The following is a 17,626-nucleotide window of genomic DNA, read 5'->3' on the forward strand; positions in this document are numbered from 1 at the left end:
ATGGTCCAGTAATGCTTTTCATTTCATAGCTGTATGTGAGCAGACATACCTGACTGACTCTAAAGCCCCACACCTGCATTCATTTTTCTGTGCATCTGTCAAATTCTAGAGGTAATTTCAAGGGGTTGTCCAGCCCCTCTGGTTGTGAAGAGATGTTTGTCCATGTCCAGCAAAACAGATGTACAGACAACCAAACACTCTGAAAGCATTGTGTGCATGTGGAAATTAATTACCGTAATAGGACAAGAGCATGTTACTTGCTGGCCCCAGAAATTTTCCAGCTTAAAATACAGCAGCATATCTCCACTCCAGTTGTCAGATTGGGTGTGATCAATAAAATAGCCATAGATTTTCAGCCTCGTGCTAGGCTTCAGAAGAACGCAGTCGCAAGGATCAGCAGCCAGCACCCACTGTGAGGTGTTTATTGTCCCAGCAATGCTATTCTTTTAGCTGTGCCTAATTTACTAGCACAATTTTACAAGGCTAGTGCCCTACTGCATATCTTTCCAATGGATTGTGACTTTAATGCACCAGGAATCGGGTGTGAGAGAGTCGCTGGACAATTAGCATTCCTTGTATGCAATATATAGTCAAGATTAAAGTCAGGTCAACTATTCTCACCAAATGTCCATAACAACCTGTCCAATCCACACGAGCAAAAAAATCAAGCCACAGATGTCCATAAATTGAGTTATGTATAATAATAATAAGAAGAAGAAGTAACACAGGGAAAAAGTATTGAACACACTCAAACGTATTTAATATTTCATACAAAAGCCTTTGTTGGTGATGACAGCTTCAAGACGCCTTCTGTATGGAGAAACTAGTTGCATGTATTGCTCAGGTGTGATTTGACTCAATCTCCCACATAAACACTTTTCACATCCTGAAGGTCCTGTGGACTCCAATAAACTCGGAGCTTTAGCTCTTTCCATACATTTTCTACTGGATTCAGGTCAGGTGATTGACTAGGCCTTTCTAGCAGCAATATTGTCTTTTTCTGAAATAAATTGAGAATTTCCTTGGCTGTGTTTGGGATCATTGTCCTGCTGAAATGTCCACCCTCATTTCATATTCATCAACCTGGTAGATGGTATCAGATTTTTATCAAGAATGTCTCAGTACATGTGTGCATTCATTCTTCCTTTAATTACCGTATATACTCGAGTATAAGCCGACCCGAGTATAAGCCGACCCCCCTAATTTTGCCACAAAAAACTGGGAAAACTTATTGACTCGAGTATAAGCCTAGGGTGGAAAATGCAGCAGGTACCGGTGAATTTCAAAATTAAAAATAGATACTCCATACCATTCATTATGGCCCCATAGATGCTCCACATAAAGCTGTGCCATATATACAATGCTCTGCACCATTGCCCCATAGATACTCCACATAAAGCTGTGCCATATATACAATGCTCTGCACCGTTGCCCCATAGCTGTGCCATATATATAATGCTCTGCACCGTTGCCCCATAGCTGTGCCATATATATATATAATGCTCTGCACCGTTGCCCCATAGCTGTGCCATATAGTGCTCTGCACCGTTGCCCCATAGCTGTGCCATATATACAATGCTCTGCACCGTTGCCCCATAGCTGTGCCATATATATATATATAATGCTCTGCACCATTGTCCCATAGCTGTGCCATATAGTGCTCTGCACCGTTGCCCCATAGCTGTGCCATATAGTGCTCTGCACCATTGCCCCATAGCTGTGCCATATAGTGCTCTGCACCATTGCCCCATAGCTGTGCCATATAGTGCTCTGCACCGTCCATTATTGCCCCATAGCTGCTGCTGCTGCAATAAAAAAAAAAAAAAAAACATACTCACCTGTCTTGCTTGCAGCTCCTCGGCGCCATCTTCCCGGCGTCTCTCCGCACTGACTGATCAGGCAGAGGGCGGCGCGCACACTATATGCGTCATCGCGCCCTCTGCCTGCAGTCAGTGCAGAGAGACGCTGGGAAGATGGCGCGACGCTCGGCGTGTGGAACGAGGACAGGTGAATATGTCATACTTACCTGCTCCCGGCGTCCCGCTCCTTCAGACAGCTGGTCTTCGGTGCCGCAGCCTCTTCCTCTGTCAGCGGTCACCGGCACCGCTGATTAGAGAAATGAATTATGCGGCTCCGCCCCTATGGGAGGTGGAGCAGCCTATTCATTTCTCTAATGAGCGGTCCCACGTGACCGCTCAGGGGAAGAGGCTGCGGCACCGAAGACAGTGTGACAGGCAGGGGGAGCGACAGGAACGCCGGGACTAGGTGAATATATGACAGTGCTCACCCGCCGACCCCACCACCGATCATGACTCGAGTATAAGCCGAGAGGGGCACTTTCAGCCCAAAAATTTGGGCTGAAAATCTCGGCTTATACTCGAGTATATACGGTACATGAAATTTGCCAGTATTGTATGGTGAAAAACAGCCTGACATCATCATGTTCCCACCTCGAAAATTTCACTGTTGGTATGGTGTTAGTGGGATGATATGCAGTGCCTTTTAACCTCAAATATAGTGTGCATTATGGCATCCAAAGAGTTCAATTTTGGTATCATCTGACCAGACTATACTCTCACAGTGTTTCACAAGCTTGTCTAAATGTTGTTTAAATCTTTAAATGCGCTTGAACATGTTTTTTGTTCAGCAATGGATTCTTGCGTGGGGAGCGTGGATACCAGCCATGCAAGTTGAGTACATTACTTATTGTTTTGTTTGAAACAATTATGCCTGACTATTTCAGGTCCTTCTGTAGCTGTCCACAGACGGTCCTTGACTCTTGGACAACTCTTCTGAAAATAGTTTTCACTCCTGAGCCTGCAATCTTGTAGGGAGCACCTGGTTGTGCCTGGCTTATAGTGAAATGATGCTCTGTCCACTTCTGGATTATGGCACCAACAGAAGTCCCTGGAACCTTTTGAGCCTATCTTTCTTTATGTGTTCAACGCTTTTTCCCTGTGTTGTTTCTCATTACTACACAACTTAATTTAAGGACAGCTATGGTTTGGTTTTGTTGCCTGTGTGGATTGGATGGGTTATCACCGACACCTGGTGAGAATTTCATGTCAATAGCACCTTTAGAAATATATTTACTGAGAAAATTGTTGAGTTGATGTGGTCAATACTTATTTCACCTGCTGTATATATATGTGTATAATATATTATATATATGTATATGTGTGTGTGTGTGTGTGTGTCTGTCACATAGCCATAAATAGCACAAAATAGTTACTGTACAATACAATCATTCTCAGAATAATATTACTGCTGCTATATTATCTTACCAAGTTTTACCACAAGACTGATGTATCATATACACATAAATGGCTGGCCATAGTTCTTCAAATGGCGCAATATCAAAGTGGTATCTAAAAAAAAAAATACATATTTTAATAATGTAGATATTTTCTTACGCCTGTAGCTATACGTGTCCATATTTCTAAAGAGTACTAAACACAAAAGGTCTCAACAATAAATATCAAGGACGAAAAACTCAAAGAGACCATAGGAACACTGAAAGGAAGTGAATGGACCACCACCAGAGAGTATAATCCTTAAAAGTTAAATCTTTATTTAATAAATCAGAATAATACATCAGGGAAAAAACTACTGGACACTAAAACATGAAAGGGCAGAATGTTGCCTATATGAAAAACAGTGTTTCATGTTTTAGTGTCCAGTAGTTTTTTCCTGATGTATTGTTATTCTGATTTATTAAATACCGTAAAGATATAACTTTTAAGGATTATACTCTCTGGTGGTGGTCCATTCACTTCCTTTCAGTATTTCTATAGAGTACTGTAGAACATGCTGGTGAATATTTTATGAGAGTGAAAGTGAGAGTGTGACAGCACAAGAAGCAGCACGTAAAAAAGTATGTGACAAAAAAAAAAGGTCTAACGTTTCTTCTTGTGGAGAGTGACAAGCCAGACCTGACCTGTCAGAGTGAGGAGACTTATACGCCATGCGTGCTCCTCTGGGAAATTAAATACGCAAATTGCCTCTTCAGAACAGAGAGAAGAAAGAAAAAAAAAGCACGAGAAGAAGAGCATAAGACAGAAAAGAATAAAACTAAACATATGGGATCTAAGTTTTATTTTGCTTCATGATTCACAGTCTAGGATCAACAAGCAGGGTATTTTGCTTGGTATCAGAATACTTCAACAAGGTATTCTGCACCCAACAAAATCTGTGGTCTGCCGAGTATCAATGGAGCAAGACCCAGGAAATCAGTCTCGGTTAGAAGACATTCCTGGCTATAGACCCACTAAAGCAAAATAAAAGTAAAACCCCCGTCCCCTTCTGCATGTTATTTTCTTCTGTTTACATTTTTGCAGCCTTTACTCACAATTCTATTTCTTTACAAATAGGTGCTGGAATGATACAGTTCTTCAGGTTCTGCCATTCTTCTGAAGTACAAATACTGTGATAAGACAATTTCTCTAAAGTCACCCGGTAAATGCACTCAGAGTGGCGTATTCGATGGTACATCTAAAGTACGAAAGAAAACAAAAAGCACAATATAAAAAGTCAGCTGACAATCCATGGACATGCAGAACACAGCTACATCAGTGGCCCTCGGTCTTCAGGTCGGAGACTACACTCAGATACAGTAATTTTAGCATAGAGTTACAGTAACCAGAGTTTCTAAGACTAGTCTAATAACCATTTCAGTTATAAAATCACAAGGGTAAAATACATGACATTTTCTACAATTAGACAAGAATATGTACACCAACTCACATTTGCACAGTGTAAGGCTAAAGCGCAAAAAACAGCAAACATTTTGAAGTTGTTCTCATCTGTTTTAGAGAAGGCACTTCCACTTAGTTTGTTCACCATCTGCACAACACCAATAACGCTCCCTCTGCTTACAATAGGCATACACAGGATATTCCTCGTTGTATAACCTGTATATAGGTCTACTTCTCTGCAGAAATACAAAAATGTCAGAATACTAAGCATACACCATACAAGAAGTTTCTAGATCTTTTTAATAGCCAATTACCGTACATATTTAGGAAAAAAAAATAGATCAATAATATCTATTCTTCTAAGCTATTCATCCAAGGCTGGACTGGCCATCAGGCAAAGGAATGCCAAATAGGCTGATCCAGTTGTTGTCCGATTTGATTGTGATTTGTGACACTTTTAACAGTGTCAGCATCCTCAAGATGCCAGTAATGTTAACAGCTGTGGCAAAGAACAAAGTGATTCCCTCTTCCATCACTTAATAAAAATAATAATAATAATCTTTATTTTTATATAGGGCTAACATATTCCACATTACTTTACAGTTTTGCACACATTATCATTGCTGTCCCCGATGGGGCTCACAGTCTAAATTCCCTATCAATATGTCTTTGGAAATCAGGAGTACGCAAGATACTGCCAGCCTGCTTGAGGCAGCACCACACATCGGATGTCTGCACATTTCACCGCCCACGCCGGCTTACTGTGAGACGAGATCGATGAGGATAGATCGATGAGGATATGGTGGAGATGAGCCTGAATTATGTGAGTATAAGGATTTTTTTTTTAGGTATAAGAGGCAGATTGTGTGGACCATTACACCGTGTGGGGGGCAGTGGTGACCATTAAACCATGTGGGTGGCTGTGGTGACCATCACACCATGTTGCTGGCTGTGGTAACCATCACACAACATCTGGTAGATGGAGAAATGTGGAGACACCATTCTGTGTGGAGTCATCAAACTGTGATGGGGTGTTTTTTGGGGCATCATGTTCTATGAGGGCCATAGAAGGGGTATAATAGTGGGTAGGACCACTAAGGGGCTTCAGTAAGGGAAAAATAACTGGTAGAGCCGCAATACATATCCCTCTTTGGGCCTTTAATCGTTCGGGGGCATGCCTTTCTGTGACTGTGTCTAGTTGCCTTGATAACATTTTTGCTATTGGGCCCTGTGAGTTCTATGTACAACCCTGCGCAGGGGCATTATTACAAGATAAAATGGAGGGGTGGCATTATTGTAAGCAGACACAATGGGAGATTGTTATTATTGGAAAGCACAGGAGGGAAGAAGAAGAAGGAGAATTAGGGGCACATAGGGGACACAGTTATTGTGTGTGGCACAGCAGGAAGCTAAAATTACTGTACAGGACACGGAGGGGGCATTATTTCTGTTTAGGTCATGGATTATGCATTAAATTAATTGTGTAGACGTTGTGGAATGTAAGGAGGGGGCTGAAATAGAAGTAAGCCAAAGATATGTGTGTGTGAAATTGTGCAGGGATGAGTTAGGGATGGAAGAAGTGGTTATGGCGGTTTGGGCCAAATGGAAAGGTCAATGGCTACAATCAATAAGAATGTCACTGGTGAGGATTTGAACAGAACACACACATATATGGTCTGCAGAGTATTCATGTTAAACGGAGATTACCCTTTCATGATCACTGTGTAATGATATCATCAATCCTAATACAGAAATAAAAACATTGTTTGTGTCACCATATTTGCGTACGCCCAGCTTTTTTTTTCCGCTGTCAGCATAACAGAGGTTTGGGGCCTTTATTGGTACTTTGGGGGATGGTATATGTGCCTCTAAATTAATTTAATATTAATTTTTTCACGACATCTACTGTGCTGAATAAATATTGCAATATTTTACTGGATCTAGCAACAGAAGAAACATTAACTCTTTTTTAAATTGTTTTCATTTAAAAAGTAGGAAAGTGGGGAAACATAAGCCTATCTTTATATATTTTTATATACACTATTTTTTTAATTTCTTTTTTACTCTCTAAGTGTCTTGAACACGCAATTTCTTGATTACAGGTACAATACACTGCAATACTTCAGTATAGCCTTATATTTAAAATCTTGTGATTTTCTTATGAACCCACATTTGCGGCAAGGACGTGCACTCCCACAATCTAACCATTTAAAGTCTACGTTAACTATTGATAGTGGCTTCTTAGGGGTTAAACTGCAGCAGTCCGAGCTAGCACAGATTGTGGCAATTATAGGCAACTGCTAGCTATGTAACACAACCAGCCCCATGTGACCAGGCGAGACATATTTAAGTCACATGGTCATAAAAGGGTTAACTAATGCATTGTACGATTGTAAAAATAACTTCTATTCATAAATAAATCAATCACGTATATAGGATACATCTATATCACCTATTAAAGCGTGGATCTGCATAGGCATCAGGAATGTTCAGAACTTCACCAGTCCTGGCAACCTGACCAGCTATACCTTTTTCAATGGAAAATCTATAAGTAGCAAAGAAGAGAGAAAAAAAAAACAAGCAAAACTGATTAAAATAGACAAAGGCTAAAACTCAACAAACCAATGTACATCCAACATTTAAGCCAATATTTGTTCCTTCACCTAATTTCTTTGGTCTTTTTGAAAACTGGCTTCCCTTCATCCTCTTCACCAATGTCAAAAAGATCAGAATACAACTCTTTGTTTTTGTGGTCTACCTGAAAGAGTGCACAGCGATCTGCATTCACCAGGTTCTTTGCATATATCTGCAAGGAAAAGACATGGTTGTGTCTTGTGAGTATTATAGAAACTTGAAATATGTAATTTGGTCAAGAAGACCCTCTCAAACTTGGCCTCTACTTGAAACCAGGGAGGTGGAGTCGTTAAGTCAAACCACCGACTCCTCAATTTTGAATAAAATAAAGTGAGAGGCAAAAGCCTCAGCCAGCTCACCGACAGCCACAGGTGCGCGGAACTCCTTCTTTAGTGGACGTGCAGCGATCAGGAAAGTAAAAGAAAAGGGAGAAGTTCCAGCTCCTTAAAATAGAAACACTTTATTGATCCATATAAAACTCCATAGTTTGCATGAAATCCTTGTATAAAATGGATGCAAGAATGTCAGAAAAAGAGATATGAGCCACGCGTTTCGATTTAGGCAGATCTTTATCACAGCTTGACTGAGTGTCCAACTCTGAAGTCTTTTCTAATATTTGACAGCCTATCACATCAGCTTGTTTGATCACATGATTTTAATTAAGGTTCTAATCACTGTTAGAATTTGTGCATAGCTTTTTGTATAGGCTGTACATAATATTATACAATTCTATACAATTTTACATCCTTTATTAAAATCCTTAACAATAATGGTACATTATCTCAGTTCTCTTATTAAGGCCACTAGGATATCTAGTCTCCAAATTCTATATCCAGGATGCCTCTTGCGTAAAGAGGCATCTTTTGACATCTCCCCCGCGACGAGGCTTTTTTTACTTGTTCTATGCAAAATGTTTCGCTACCATGGAAATGGTGCGATTACTTATATTGAAATTAGCTGTATCCCTCAGGTGTTCGGAGATCCCGGTTTTCAGTTTCCTCGTAGTGCACCCTATGTAGGTTAAATTGCAGGCTGTGCAGTCTATCTTATAGACTACATTAATTGTGTGACATTTAATGAATTGTTTTATGTGATATATTTGTGAGTTATTTGAATTATTGAACGTTGTAATGAGTGATTCATTAATTAAATTTAAGAGGGGACTGGATACCTTTCTGGAAAAGTATAATGTTACAGGGTATATACACTAGATTCCTTGATAAGGCGTTGATCCAGGGAACTAGTCTGATTGCCGTATGTGGAGTCGGGAAGGAATTTTTTTCCCCATGGTGGAGTTACTCTTTGCCACATGGGTTTTTTTTGCCTTCCCCTGGATCAACATGTTAGGGCATGTTAGGTTAGGCTATGGGTTGAACTAGATGGACTTACAGTCTTCCTTCAACCTTAATAACTATGTAACTATGTAACTATGTTTTACTTATCAGAGCATATTTGCATGTGTTACATAAGGATGTTCCACACTTATAGAAACCTTTGCTTTCTAACCACGTTCTGGATGTAGATCTAGAAAGACATAAGCCTGGAGAGATCATATTTCCAATTGTCGGTGCTCTTCTGGCAACTACATTTATTCCCTCTTCTAATAAACCAGATAGAATGTTATCTCCATATAAGATTGGTGGAAAAACTTTTAGAATTGAGAGTCCTCAGTAGTTGATACCTTTTAATGGCTAACTGAAAAGATGGTAACAAACTGCAAGCTTTCGAGACTACTCAGGTCTCTTCATCAGGCATAGACTGATGTTAGCCAGTCAGTTAGCCATTAAAAGGTATCAACTACTGAGGACTCAATTCTAAATATTTTTCTATCCACTGGCTAACATGGTACCAAGATATATATCTTTCCTGTATAAGATTGGTAAACGTTTATAGATTATATCTTTTATTTGGTTAAATTGAGGACTCCCCAAAGTACTTAAGAGCAGTGGAATACCATCAATGAGACCGATTGTATCCAGATCAGGATCTATGAATGAACATCTCTGTGAATGGGTTGACTCGCTTCTGCAACCGTTGGTATTGAGGCTACCTGGATACATAAAAGACTCAAGAGAAGTGCTAAAAACTTTTTTTGAAAAAATTTTGCAAAGCAATTTTTATTGGCTATACTGTGACGTGGTGTCATTGTACACCTGTATACCTCATGACCTAGACATAAAAGCCCTACAATTCCTTCTTGACAAATTTAGTAACTATTCGCAAGATATGAAGAATTTTTTGTTACAGGTTACTTTTTTTTTGCTTAACCACAATATTTTTTCTTTTGATGATATAATATATGTGCAAAAAACAGGCGGACCCATGGGGGCTAAATACTCCCCCCCTCTTTAGCTAATTTGACTATGGTATATTGGGAATGTGAATATATATTCTCTGTGAATAATCATTTTTATAATGATTTAGTTTGGTATGGCAGATACATCGATGACACCCTCATAATATGGGGGGGGGGGATGTATCTACCATACCTAAATTTATAGAACACATCAATTCAAATAGCTATGACATCAGATTCACCTTCAAACATAATAAAGATCAAATATCATTCTTCAGTCTAGAATTAATAGGAACAGAAAATTACACTATCAGTAAAACGCATATTAAACCCATCAATGGGAATACTGTCGTACATGCCACCAGTAGTCACCCTAGACACACTATAAAATCAATACCAGTGGGAGAGTATACAAGATTAAAGAGGAATTGCAGCAGAGAGGATGCTATGAATAGGGAATTTAATGAATTACAAGAAAGATTAAGAAAATGTAAATATCCGGAACAGTCTCTAAAAAGAGCACAGAATATAGTAAAGAAAAATAGAGAGAGAGTCTAGTAGCACCAAAGGGGCAAGAAAGGGAATTGAAAGATCATGAAATAAAGAAACTCTATATATGTCTACAGTTTAGTCCTCAATTTAACAAAATAAAATATATAATCTATAAACGTTTACCAATCTTATATGAAGATAACATTCTATCTGGTTTATTAGAAGAGGGAATAAATGTAGTTGCCAGAAGAGCACCGACAATTGGAAATATGTTCTCTCCAGGCGTATTTCTTTCTAGATCTACATCCAGAACGTGGTTAGAAAGCAAAGGTTTCTATAAGTGTGAAACATCCTTATGTAACACATTTAAATATGCTCTGACAAGTAAAACGTTCAATAATTCGAATAACTCACAAATATATCACATAAGACAATTCATTAAATGTCACACAATTAATGTAGTCTATAAGATAGACTGCACATGTAGTCTATAAGATAGACTGCACAGCCTGCAATTTAACCTACATAGGGTGCACTACGAGGAAACTGAAAACCCGGATCTCCGAACACCTGAGGGATACAGCTAATTTCAATATAAGTAATCGCAACATTTCCATGGTAGCAAAACATTTTGCTACTCACCATGCAGGTGACACCTCAGCCATGAAAATCCAGGGCATAGAACAAGTAAAAAAGCCTCATTGTGGGGGAGATGTCAAAAGACGCCTCCTTACGCAAGAGGCATTCTGGATATATAATTTGGAGACTAGATATCCTAGTGGCCTTAATAAGAGAACTGAGATAATGTACCATTATTAATAATGTACCATTATTTTAATAAAGGATGTAAAATTGTATGGAATTGTATAATGTTATGTACAGCCTATACAAAAAGCTATGCACAAATTCTGACATTGATTAGGACCTTAATTAAAATCATGTGATCAAACAAGCTGTTGTGATAGGCTGTCAAATATTAGAAAAGACTTCAGAGTTGGACACTCAGTCAAGCTGTGATAAAGATCTGCTTAAATCGAAACGCGTCGCTCATATCTCTTTTTCTGACATTCTGGCATCCATTTTATACAAGGATTTCATGCCAACTATGGAGATTTATATGGATCAATAAAGTGCTTCTATTTTAAAGGAGCTGGAACTTCTCCCTTTTCTTTTAGACTCCTCAATTTCGTTGACTTTGGATCCCGACTCCACAGCACTGGTCATTACTGACCTTGTACATTAAGTGCAGCACAGATTCATCTCAACTAAAAGCCCAGTTCCTTAGATCAGGAACAGAACAGACATGTATAGAGTATTTCATAACTTTCCCAAATTATTCGTTTGACAAATGGGTCAAGTTAGTTAGCCGCTAATTACAGCATATTCTAAGTATGGACTGTCACCAGCACTCGCGTTAAGGGACATCATCTGACAAATCAATAATTTGGTATTAAGAACAATTTAAAAGAATGATCTAAAGAGTAGTACATAAATTGCATTTTCACTTACCATTATATGTTCAAGTAAAGAATCTATTGCAACTATGTTATCAAAATATGTTCTGTAAAAGAAGAAAATCTATTTTCAGAGTGTAGTAGACATAACTCAAGTAGACATAACAAAAGGGAATCTGTTAGCATGATTTCACAACTCTAGCAATACCATTACATGGCCAATCCGTCCCTCCGTTTATGAGAAATCTGCGACTGAAGTGATATTCCAAAAGTTATGAAAGATCTGAAGCCTCTGTCACTCCAGCTCTATTCCCCACCCAGTACTACCTCATCCTGCTTGACTGATGGCCACTATGCTGTGTGATTTCAGGCAGAGTAGATGTCAGTCAAGCAGGACTTTCAGTATTTATTCAGATGGGAGATGAACATGCAGATCTATTTCACTTTAAAATGACTTTCATTATTGCGGTTAATTAACATGATGAGTTTATATTTTGAGCATTAACAAAAACGTTATTAGTACATTTTCATTATTTTATTTTTTTACATAATAAAGCAATTGAAAAACAGAAAAAAAAAAAAAGTTTTATTTTTAGTTTGAAACACTTTTAAAAGTTATTTTACTTGTTATTTATACCATTTGCTGACTTCTATTAGCTCTCCTGCCTCTAATATACACTGCACTGCAATACTCCTCTGTTGCAGTGTATCATGCCTATCATACCACTCTACAACACTATAGTCACACATACAAAAGAATAACTAATCATATTAGGAATAAAAGGACAGTTACTCACTGTAGTATAGTATAGTAATGAGTGAAGAGGCTCGGTTAAGGTGTTATCCGAGCATGCTTGTGTAATAACCGAGTGTCTTCGGTGTGTCCGAATAATATGTTCTAGTAGCCGCAGCTTCATGTCTAGCAGTTGCTCCTCAGCCACAACACATGCATGGATTGCCTGTTTGTTGCCCAACGCCAACCATAAAGCCCACCCCTCAACCCCAACCCCCCACCCAACCTCAACCCCCCACCCAACCCTCAGCCCAGCCCCAACCCTCAGACCAACCACAACCCTCAGCCCAACCACAACCATGAGCACAAGCTTAAAGGGAACCTGTCAACAGGTTTGGCTGCTATAAGATGCGGCCACTGCCTTTCAGGGCTTATCTGTAGCATTTTATAATGCTGTAGATAAGCCCCCGATCCGACCTGCAAGTGAAGAAAAATAAGTTTCTTATAGCATCTTATAGCGGCCAAAACAGCTGACAGGTTCCCTTTAACCCTAAACCCAACCCTAACCCCAACTCTCAGCCAAATCCTAACGTTAATCATAAGCACAAACCTAACCCTAAAAAAACCCTAAGCCCAACCTTAATCCCAACCCTAACTAACAGTAACGTCAAAGACTGAAAGAAATAAAAATTCAAAAATAAAATTTAATGTGACTAAGGGGATGACACAAGGATGATTTACTAATTATTGGGCTTTTGATCACTGTGATAGGTTCCATCACAGTGATGAAAGTCTCGAACAATAGAAAAAATTCCCTGCTGTTGCTGGGTGCTGACTGGCAGATTTAGGTGGGCGCATTGCCCGTACTGACGTTAGATAGGTGAAGTGAGTTAATTGGCTGTGAACTCCCAGGACTATTCTGACAGCACAGCAAGCATGATAACTTTCTCACGCTCCGGATTCTGTCAGACAGGTAAAGGAGTTCACAGGAAGACAATGGGCAGTGGTAGCAGATGCTGCTCAGTGTCTCTGCTGGATGACAAGCTGTATGGTTGCCCGTCAGGCTGATTAAGAAAATTACGCCTGAGCCCATGCAATGTTTTTTAGAAAAATCTTTTAATTAAATACACGTACAGTAAGCTGCACACACAATGTAATAATTATATATGTCACTAACCGCTATATATTGATCTATTCTATGTGTATATACTGTATGTAATCCATCTATTGTAGCCTGTCAGCTCCTGCTATGATTTTACTGTACGTGGCTGCTGAATTGCTGGCTTTCCTTCTATCTATATAATATGTATACACACATATATGTGTGCGTTACTGACATCTATATATCTATCTATTCTATGTGTATATATCTATTCTATTCTAACGTGTCACGCTGTGATTTTACTGTACGAGACAGATGAATTGCAGGCTTTTCCAAGGAGATCGGTATGTAAAAATCGGGACAGCACTGAATGCCGTTCGATTTTTTTCTCACTCCCATTGACTTCTATTGGGGAATGTGATACGATTTTCGATTACAATCGCAGCATGCTGCAATTTTTTCCAGTCTGATCATGATCCAATCCGAGTTGTAACACACAATGATAGAATAACAGTAATCTGAAAGCAATCCGATTTTTAATCAGATTGCATTCATCCAATTTCATCGCAAGTGGGAATGAGCCCTAACAGTGTAAAATTGGTGTATCCTCTAAATAACTCAACACACAGCCATTAATGCCTAAAAAGCTGGCAACAAAAATTAGGACACCCTTAAGTGAAATTGACCAAATTTTGCCCAATTAGCCATTTTCTCTCTCTGGTTCAATGTGACTCATTATTGTTACAAAGTCTCGGGTGTTAATTGGAAGCAGGCATGGAAATTTGGTGTTCTCACTCTCACATTCTCATACTGGTCACTGAAATTTCAACACTGCACCTCATGGCAAAGAACTCTCTGAGGGTCTGAAAAAAAAATTGTTGCACTACATAAACATACATGTGACTCACTGTATGATAGAGATGTTTTGTTAGACACATGCCTATCTCTTTTGTGTGTATTGGAAAAACAGAAAAAAAAAATGGAAAAAAGACAAATTGGACATAATTTCACACAAAACCACAAAAAAATGGTCTGGACAAAATTGTTGGCACTCTCAATATTTGGTTGCACACCATTTGGAATAACTGCAGTCAGTCGCTTCCTATAACCATCAACCAGAGTCTTACACTTCTCAACAGGAATTTTGTACCACTCTTCTTTTGCAAACTGCGCCAGGACTTTAATTTTTGAAGGGTGCCTTCTCCCAACAGCAATTTTAAGATCTCTGCTTCTTGAAATATATTTGGGGTCATGGTCCCCTATGACCTAAGATGCAAACCAAGCTTTCTGACACTGGGCACTAACATTGGGATCCAAAATAGTTTGGTAATCTTCAGATTTCATGATGCCTTGCACACAGTCAAGGCACCCAGTGCCAAAGACAGCAAAACAAATGCTAAAACATCTTTGAACCTCCACCATAATTGACAGTAGTTACTGTGTTCTTTTCTTTGTAGGCCTCATTCCGTCTTCAGTAAACAGTAGAATGATGTGCTTTACTTACCAAAAAGCTCTATCTTTGTCTCATCTGTCTACTAGACGCTTTCCCAGGAGGATTTGGTCTTACGTACATTTTGGCGAACTGCAGTCTAGCTTTTAATGTCTGTGTCAGCAGTGGGATCCTCCTGGGTCTCCTGCAATAGTGTTTCATCTGATTCAAATGTCGATAGTTTGCGCTGAAACTAATGCAACCTGAGGCTGTAGGACAGCTTGAATTTCTTTGAAACTTGATTGGGCCTGCTTAGCAACCATTCAGACTATACAGTGTTGGAACCTTTCATCACTTTTTCTCTGCCGTTAACATCCACAGAGATTAGATATAGCGCTACGGGTTGTAAATTTCTTGATTTTGTTGCGCATCATGGACAAAGGAACATCAAGATCTCTGGAGATGGACTTCTAACCTTAAGATTGTTAACAATTTTGGTTTTCAAGTCCTCAGACAGTTCCTCTTTCTGTTCTTCATGCTTAGTGTGGCACACAGACACAAAATGCAAACATTGAGTCAACTTCTCCCCTTTTTATCTGGTCTTGGGTGTGATTTTCATATTGCCTACACCTGTAACTTGCCACAGGTTTGAGCATCACATGCTTGAAACAACGTTGTTTACCCACAATTTTGGAAAGGAGCCAACAATCTCGTCCAGCCCAATTTGGGGGTTTTGTGTGAAATTATGTCCAATTTGCCTTATATTTCCTCTGTTTTTTTTAGGTCCAAAACAAAGGCTTCATTCATGCTTCATGCAATACTCAGCCACTATTACAGTATTGTAGTAACCAATGACGAAGCATTAGTGATGTACTTACTTGGACACATCTAGTAGAAAGTCATTCAGCTCAGTTTGCTTTGCTAATCCCCTGCAAACCTAACATATAGTAAAAGGAAAACAAATTATTAAAATGGTTCCAGATTACCGTAATTAAATCATAGATGTGTCTTGCTGGCATGATCGATAACTGTAGGTTTAATATTTGTTGAGCCACCAGCCATCTCCACCAATCACTCTATAAAAATAGTGTGCCATCACAAAAATACTCGAAATTCAAGATTCTTGGAAAGAAGCATGGGTACTTACTTGTACTTGATGTATTGCTACTGAAGCCCAAGCAAGATTTGCTGTTGCCACCTTATATATAATAAAAAAAATATATACAAAAAAATCCCATTAGTAAAAGAGAAACTTATTTGACATAAAATAGAAATCAATGAACTAATAGGTTACGATTTTACACTGTATTAGACTGAAAGTGACCACACTACAGCAGCAATAGTTATTATATTGTGACACTTGGGATGAGTCAAATGTCACCTACTCAGGATACAGTGCTGTGTCAGGCATTACAGCTGATGAGCATGGACACAATCAGCCCAAATAATGGCAGACAGGTGCACTATAACCAAAGTATACGCTGTATATTGTGCTAGCTTTGGCTATCAATTTATAACTTATCTATGGCTAATTCTGGGAGGCTTGACAAGCTATGGATGGTCATAAAAGGAACCCCTCTAAGAGCGATATCTTCCCATTGTTAACATCACAGTGCATACACGTAGCATTTAGTCATGTGAACCTATTCTGCCAAGTTATAAAGGCAGGCAGCTGTACATTCAATCTTGATGCAAATACTACTACAAGACTATAACAAGTCAATATATTGAACTCTGCAAATTCCAGCTGCATTACCGTTATGGCATCCAATATTACACAAAGCTTACCTGCTGGTGACACAAGCGGAAACCTTCCCTTCCCCAATGCCTATGAAGTTCCAGAATTCCAATCAGATCGCCAATTGCTGTAACTATTGGTAAGCAAAGAACAGACTGTATACAAGTCCCTGAGTCCAGTCCAGTACCTTTTGGAAACCTTTCATCCTAAAATAAGAAGTTGGTTTGATACATGTTACCTTAATGTAAAGATTACACCACCTATTAGGTGGCTTTCTTTGTGTCAGTATTGTGAGCCACAATTCTGGAGCATTTTTGCATTTTTTTTGGCACAGTGTTGTAAGATAGTGTTTTGTTTCCAACAAATCAGCTTTCAGGAGAGGCTACACCTCATCAGACAAGTTGGAAAAACTGTCTTACATGACTTGCACTAAATTTATTATGTGTTTTAGACAGTTTGTTTGCGCAGCATGCCAGAACTCTGACCATATGGCTGGAGAAATATGCTCCATTGTGATGTCGAAACACTTAACTTATAGAAGCAACTGACACGAGTTTACCGCGACAGAGAGGAGCCAGAAGACCGCAGCGTCCGATTTCTCCTGCTCCTGCACTGATTAGAAGCACTTTACCTTCTTATTAAACGGTGTAAATTTCTTTTAGCATTGCAGGGGTTAATCTGCTCAGTAGAGAGCTTCTGGAAACGTTCCGATGTCTAGGCTTTCAGCTGTGCACCATTAGCCACTCCCATCTCCTATATAAAATCAGGGTCCTGGCTAGCACTCATAGTCATAGTTGGCTTTTTCTGCATAGCTGGAGGTTGTTGTTTGTTATTAAATGAAAATGCTTTTGGTGGGTTTATCTGTGACTATTGCTAGGTTTTGGCTGTGTGCTAATTCTCTTTCTTCTCCTACTTTGGTTTAACCCCATCCTCCACTCCCCGATGCATTCCTCTGTTATATGTGTAAGTACTGTATATTTGTATGATTGGTATTTTTCGTAATCCCTATTTGTATTACCTTCTTAGTCTGGTTGGTGTATTACGGTACACTACT

At 39.1% G+C, this 17,626-nt stretch overlaps 1 protein-coding gene across 3 annotated transcripts in view; it reads right to left on the reverse strand.

The window, feature by feature from the left end:
- PDE10A (phosphodiesterase 10A) overlaps positions 1-17,626 on the reverse strand; it is a 519,247-nt gene that overhangs the window by 34,331 nt on the left and 467,290 nt on the right. For all 3 annotated transcript variants that reach the window (XM_077289174.1, XM_077289173.1, XM_077289175.1), the window contains exons 7-15: positions 16,623-16,778; positions 15,982-16,032; positions 15,713-15,771; positions 11,626-11,677; positions 7,358-7,500; positions 7,147-7,239; positions 4,744-4,930; positions 4,349-4,491; positions 3,285-3,368 (exon numbers count right to left, since the gene is read on the reverse strand). In XM_077289174.1, the coding sequence (XP_077145289.1) occupies positions 3,285-3,368; positions 4,349-4,491; positions 4,744-4,930; positions 7,147-7,239; positions 7,358-7,500; positions 11,626-11,677; positions 15,713-15,771; positions 15,982-16,032; positions 16,623-16,778 (968 nt within the window). The remainder of the gene's footprint in view (positions 1-3,284; positions 3,369-4,348; positions 4,492-4,743; positions 4,931-7,146; positions 7,240-7,357; positions 7,501-11,625; positions 11,678-15,712; positions 15,772-15,981; positions 16,033-16,622; positions 16,779-17,626) is intronic.

The sequence above is a fragment of the Ranitomeya variabilis genome, chromosome 2 (assembly GCF_051348905.1).
Source record: "Ranitomeya variabilis isolate aRanVar5 chromosome 2, aRanVar5.hap1, whole genome shotgun sequence".
NCBI classification, from domain to species: domain Eukaryota; kingdom Metazoa; phylum Chordata; class Amphibia; order Anura; family Dendrobatidae; genus Ranitomeya; species Ranitomeya variabilis.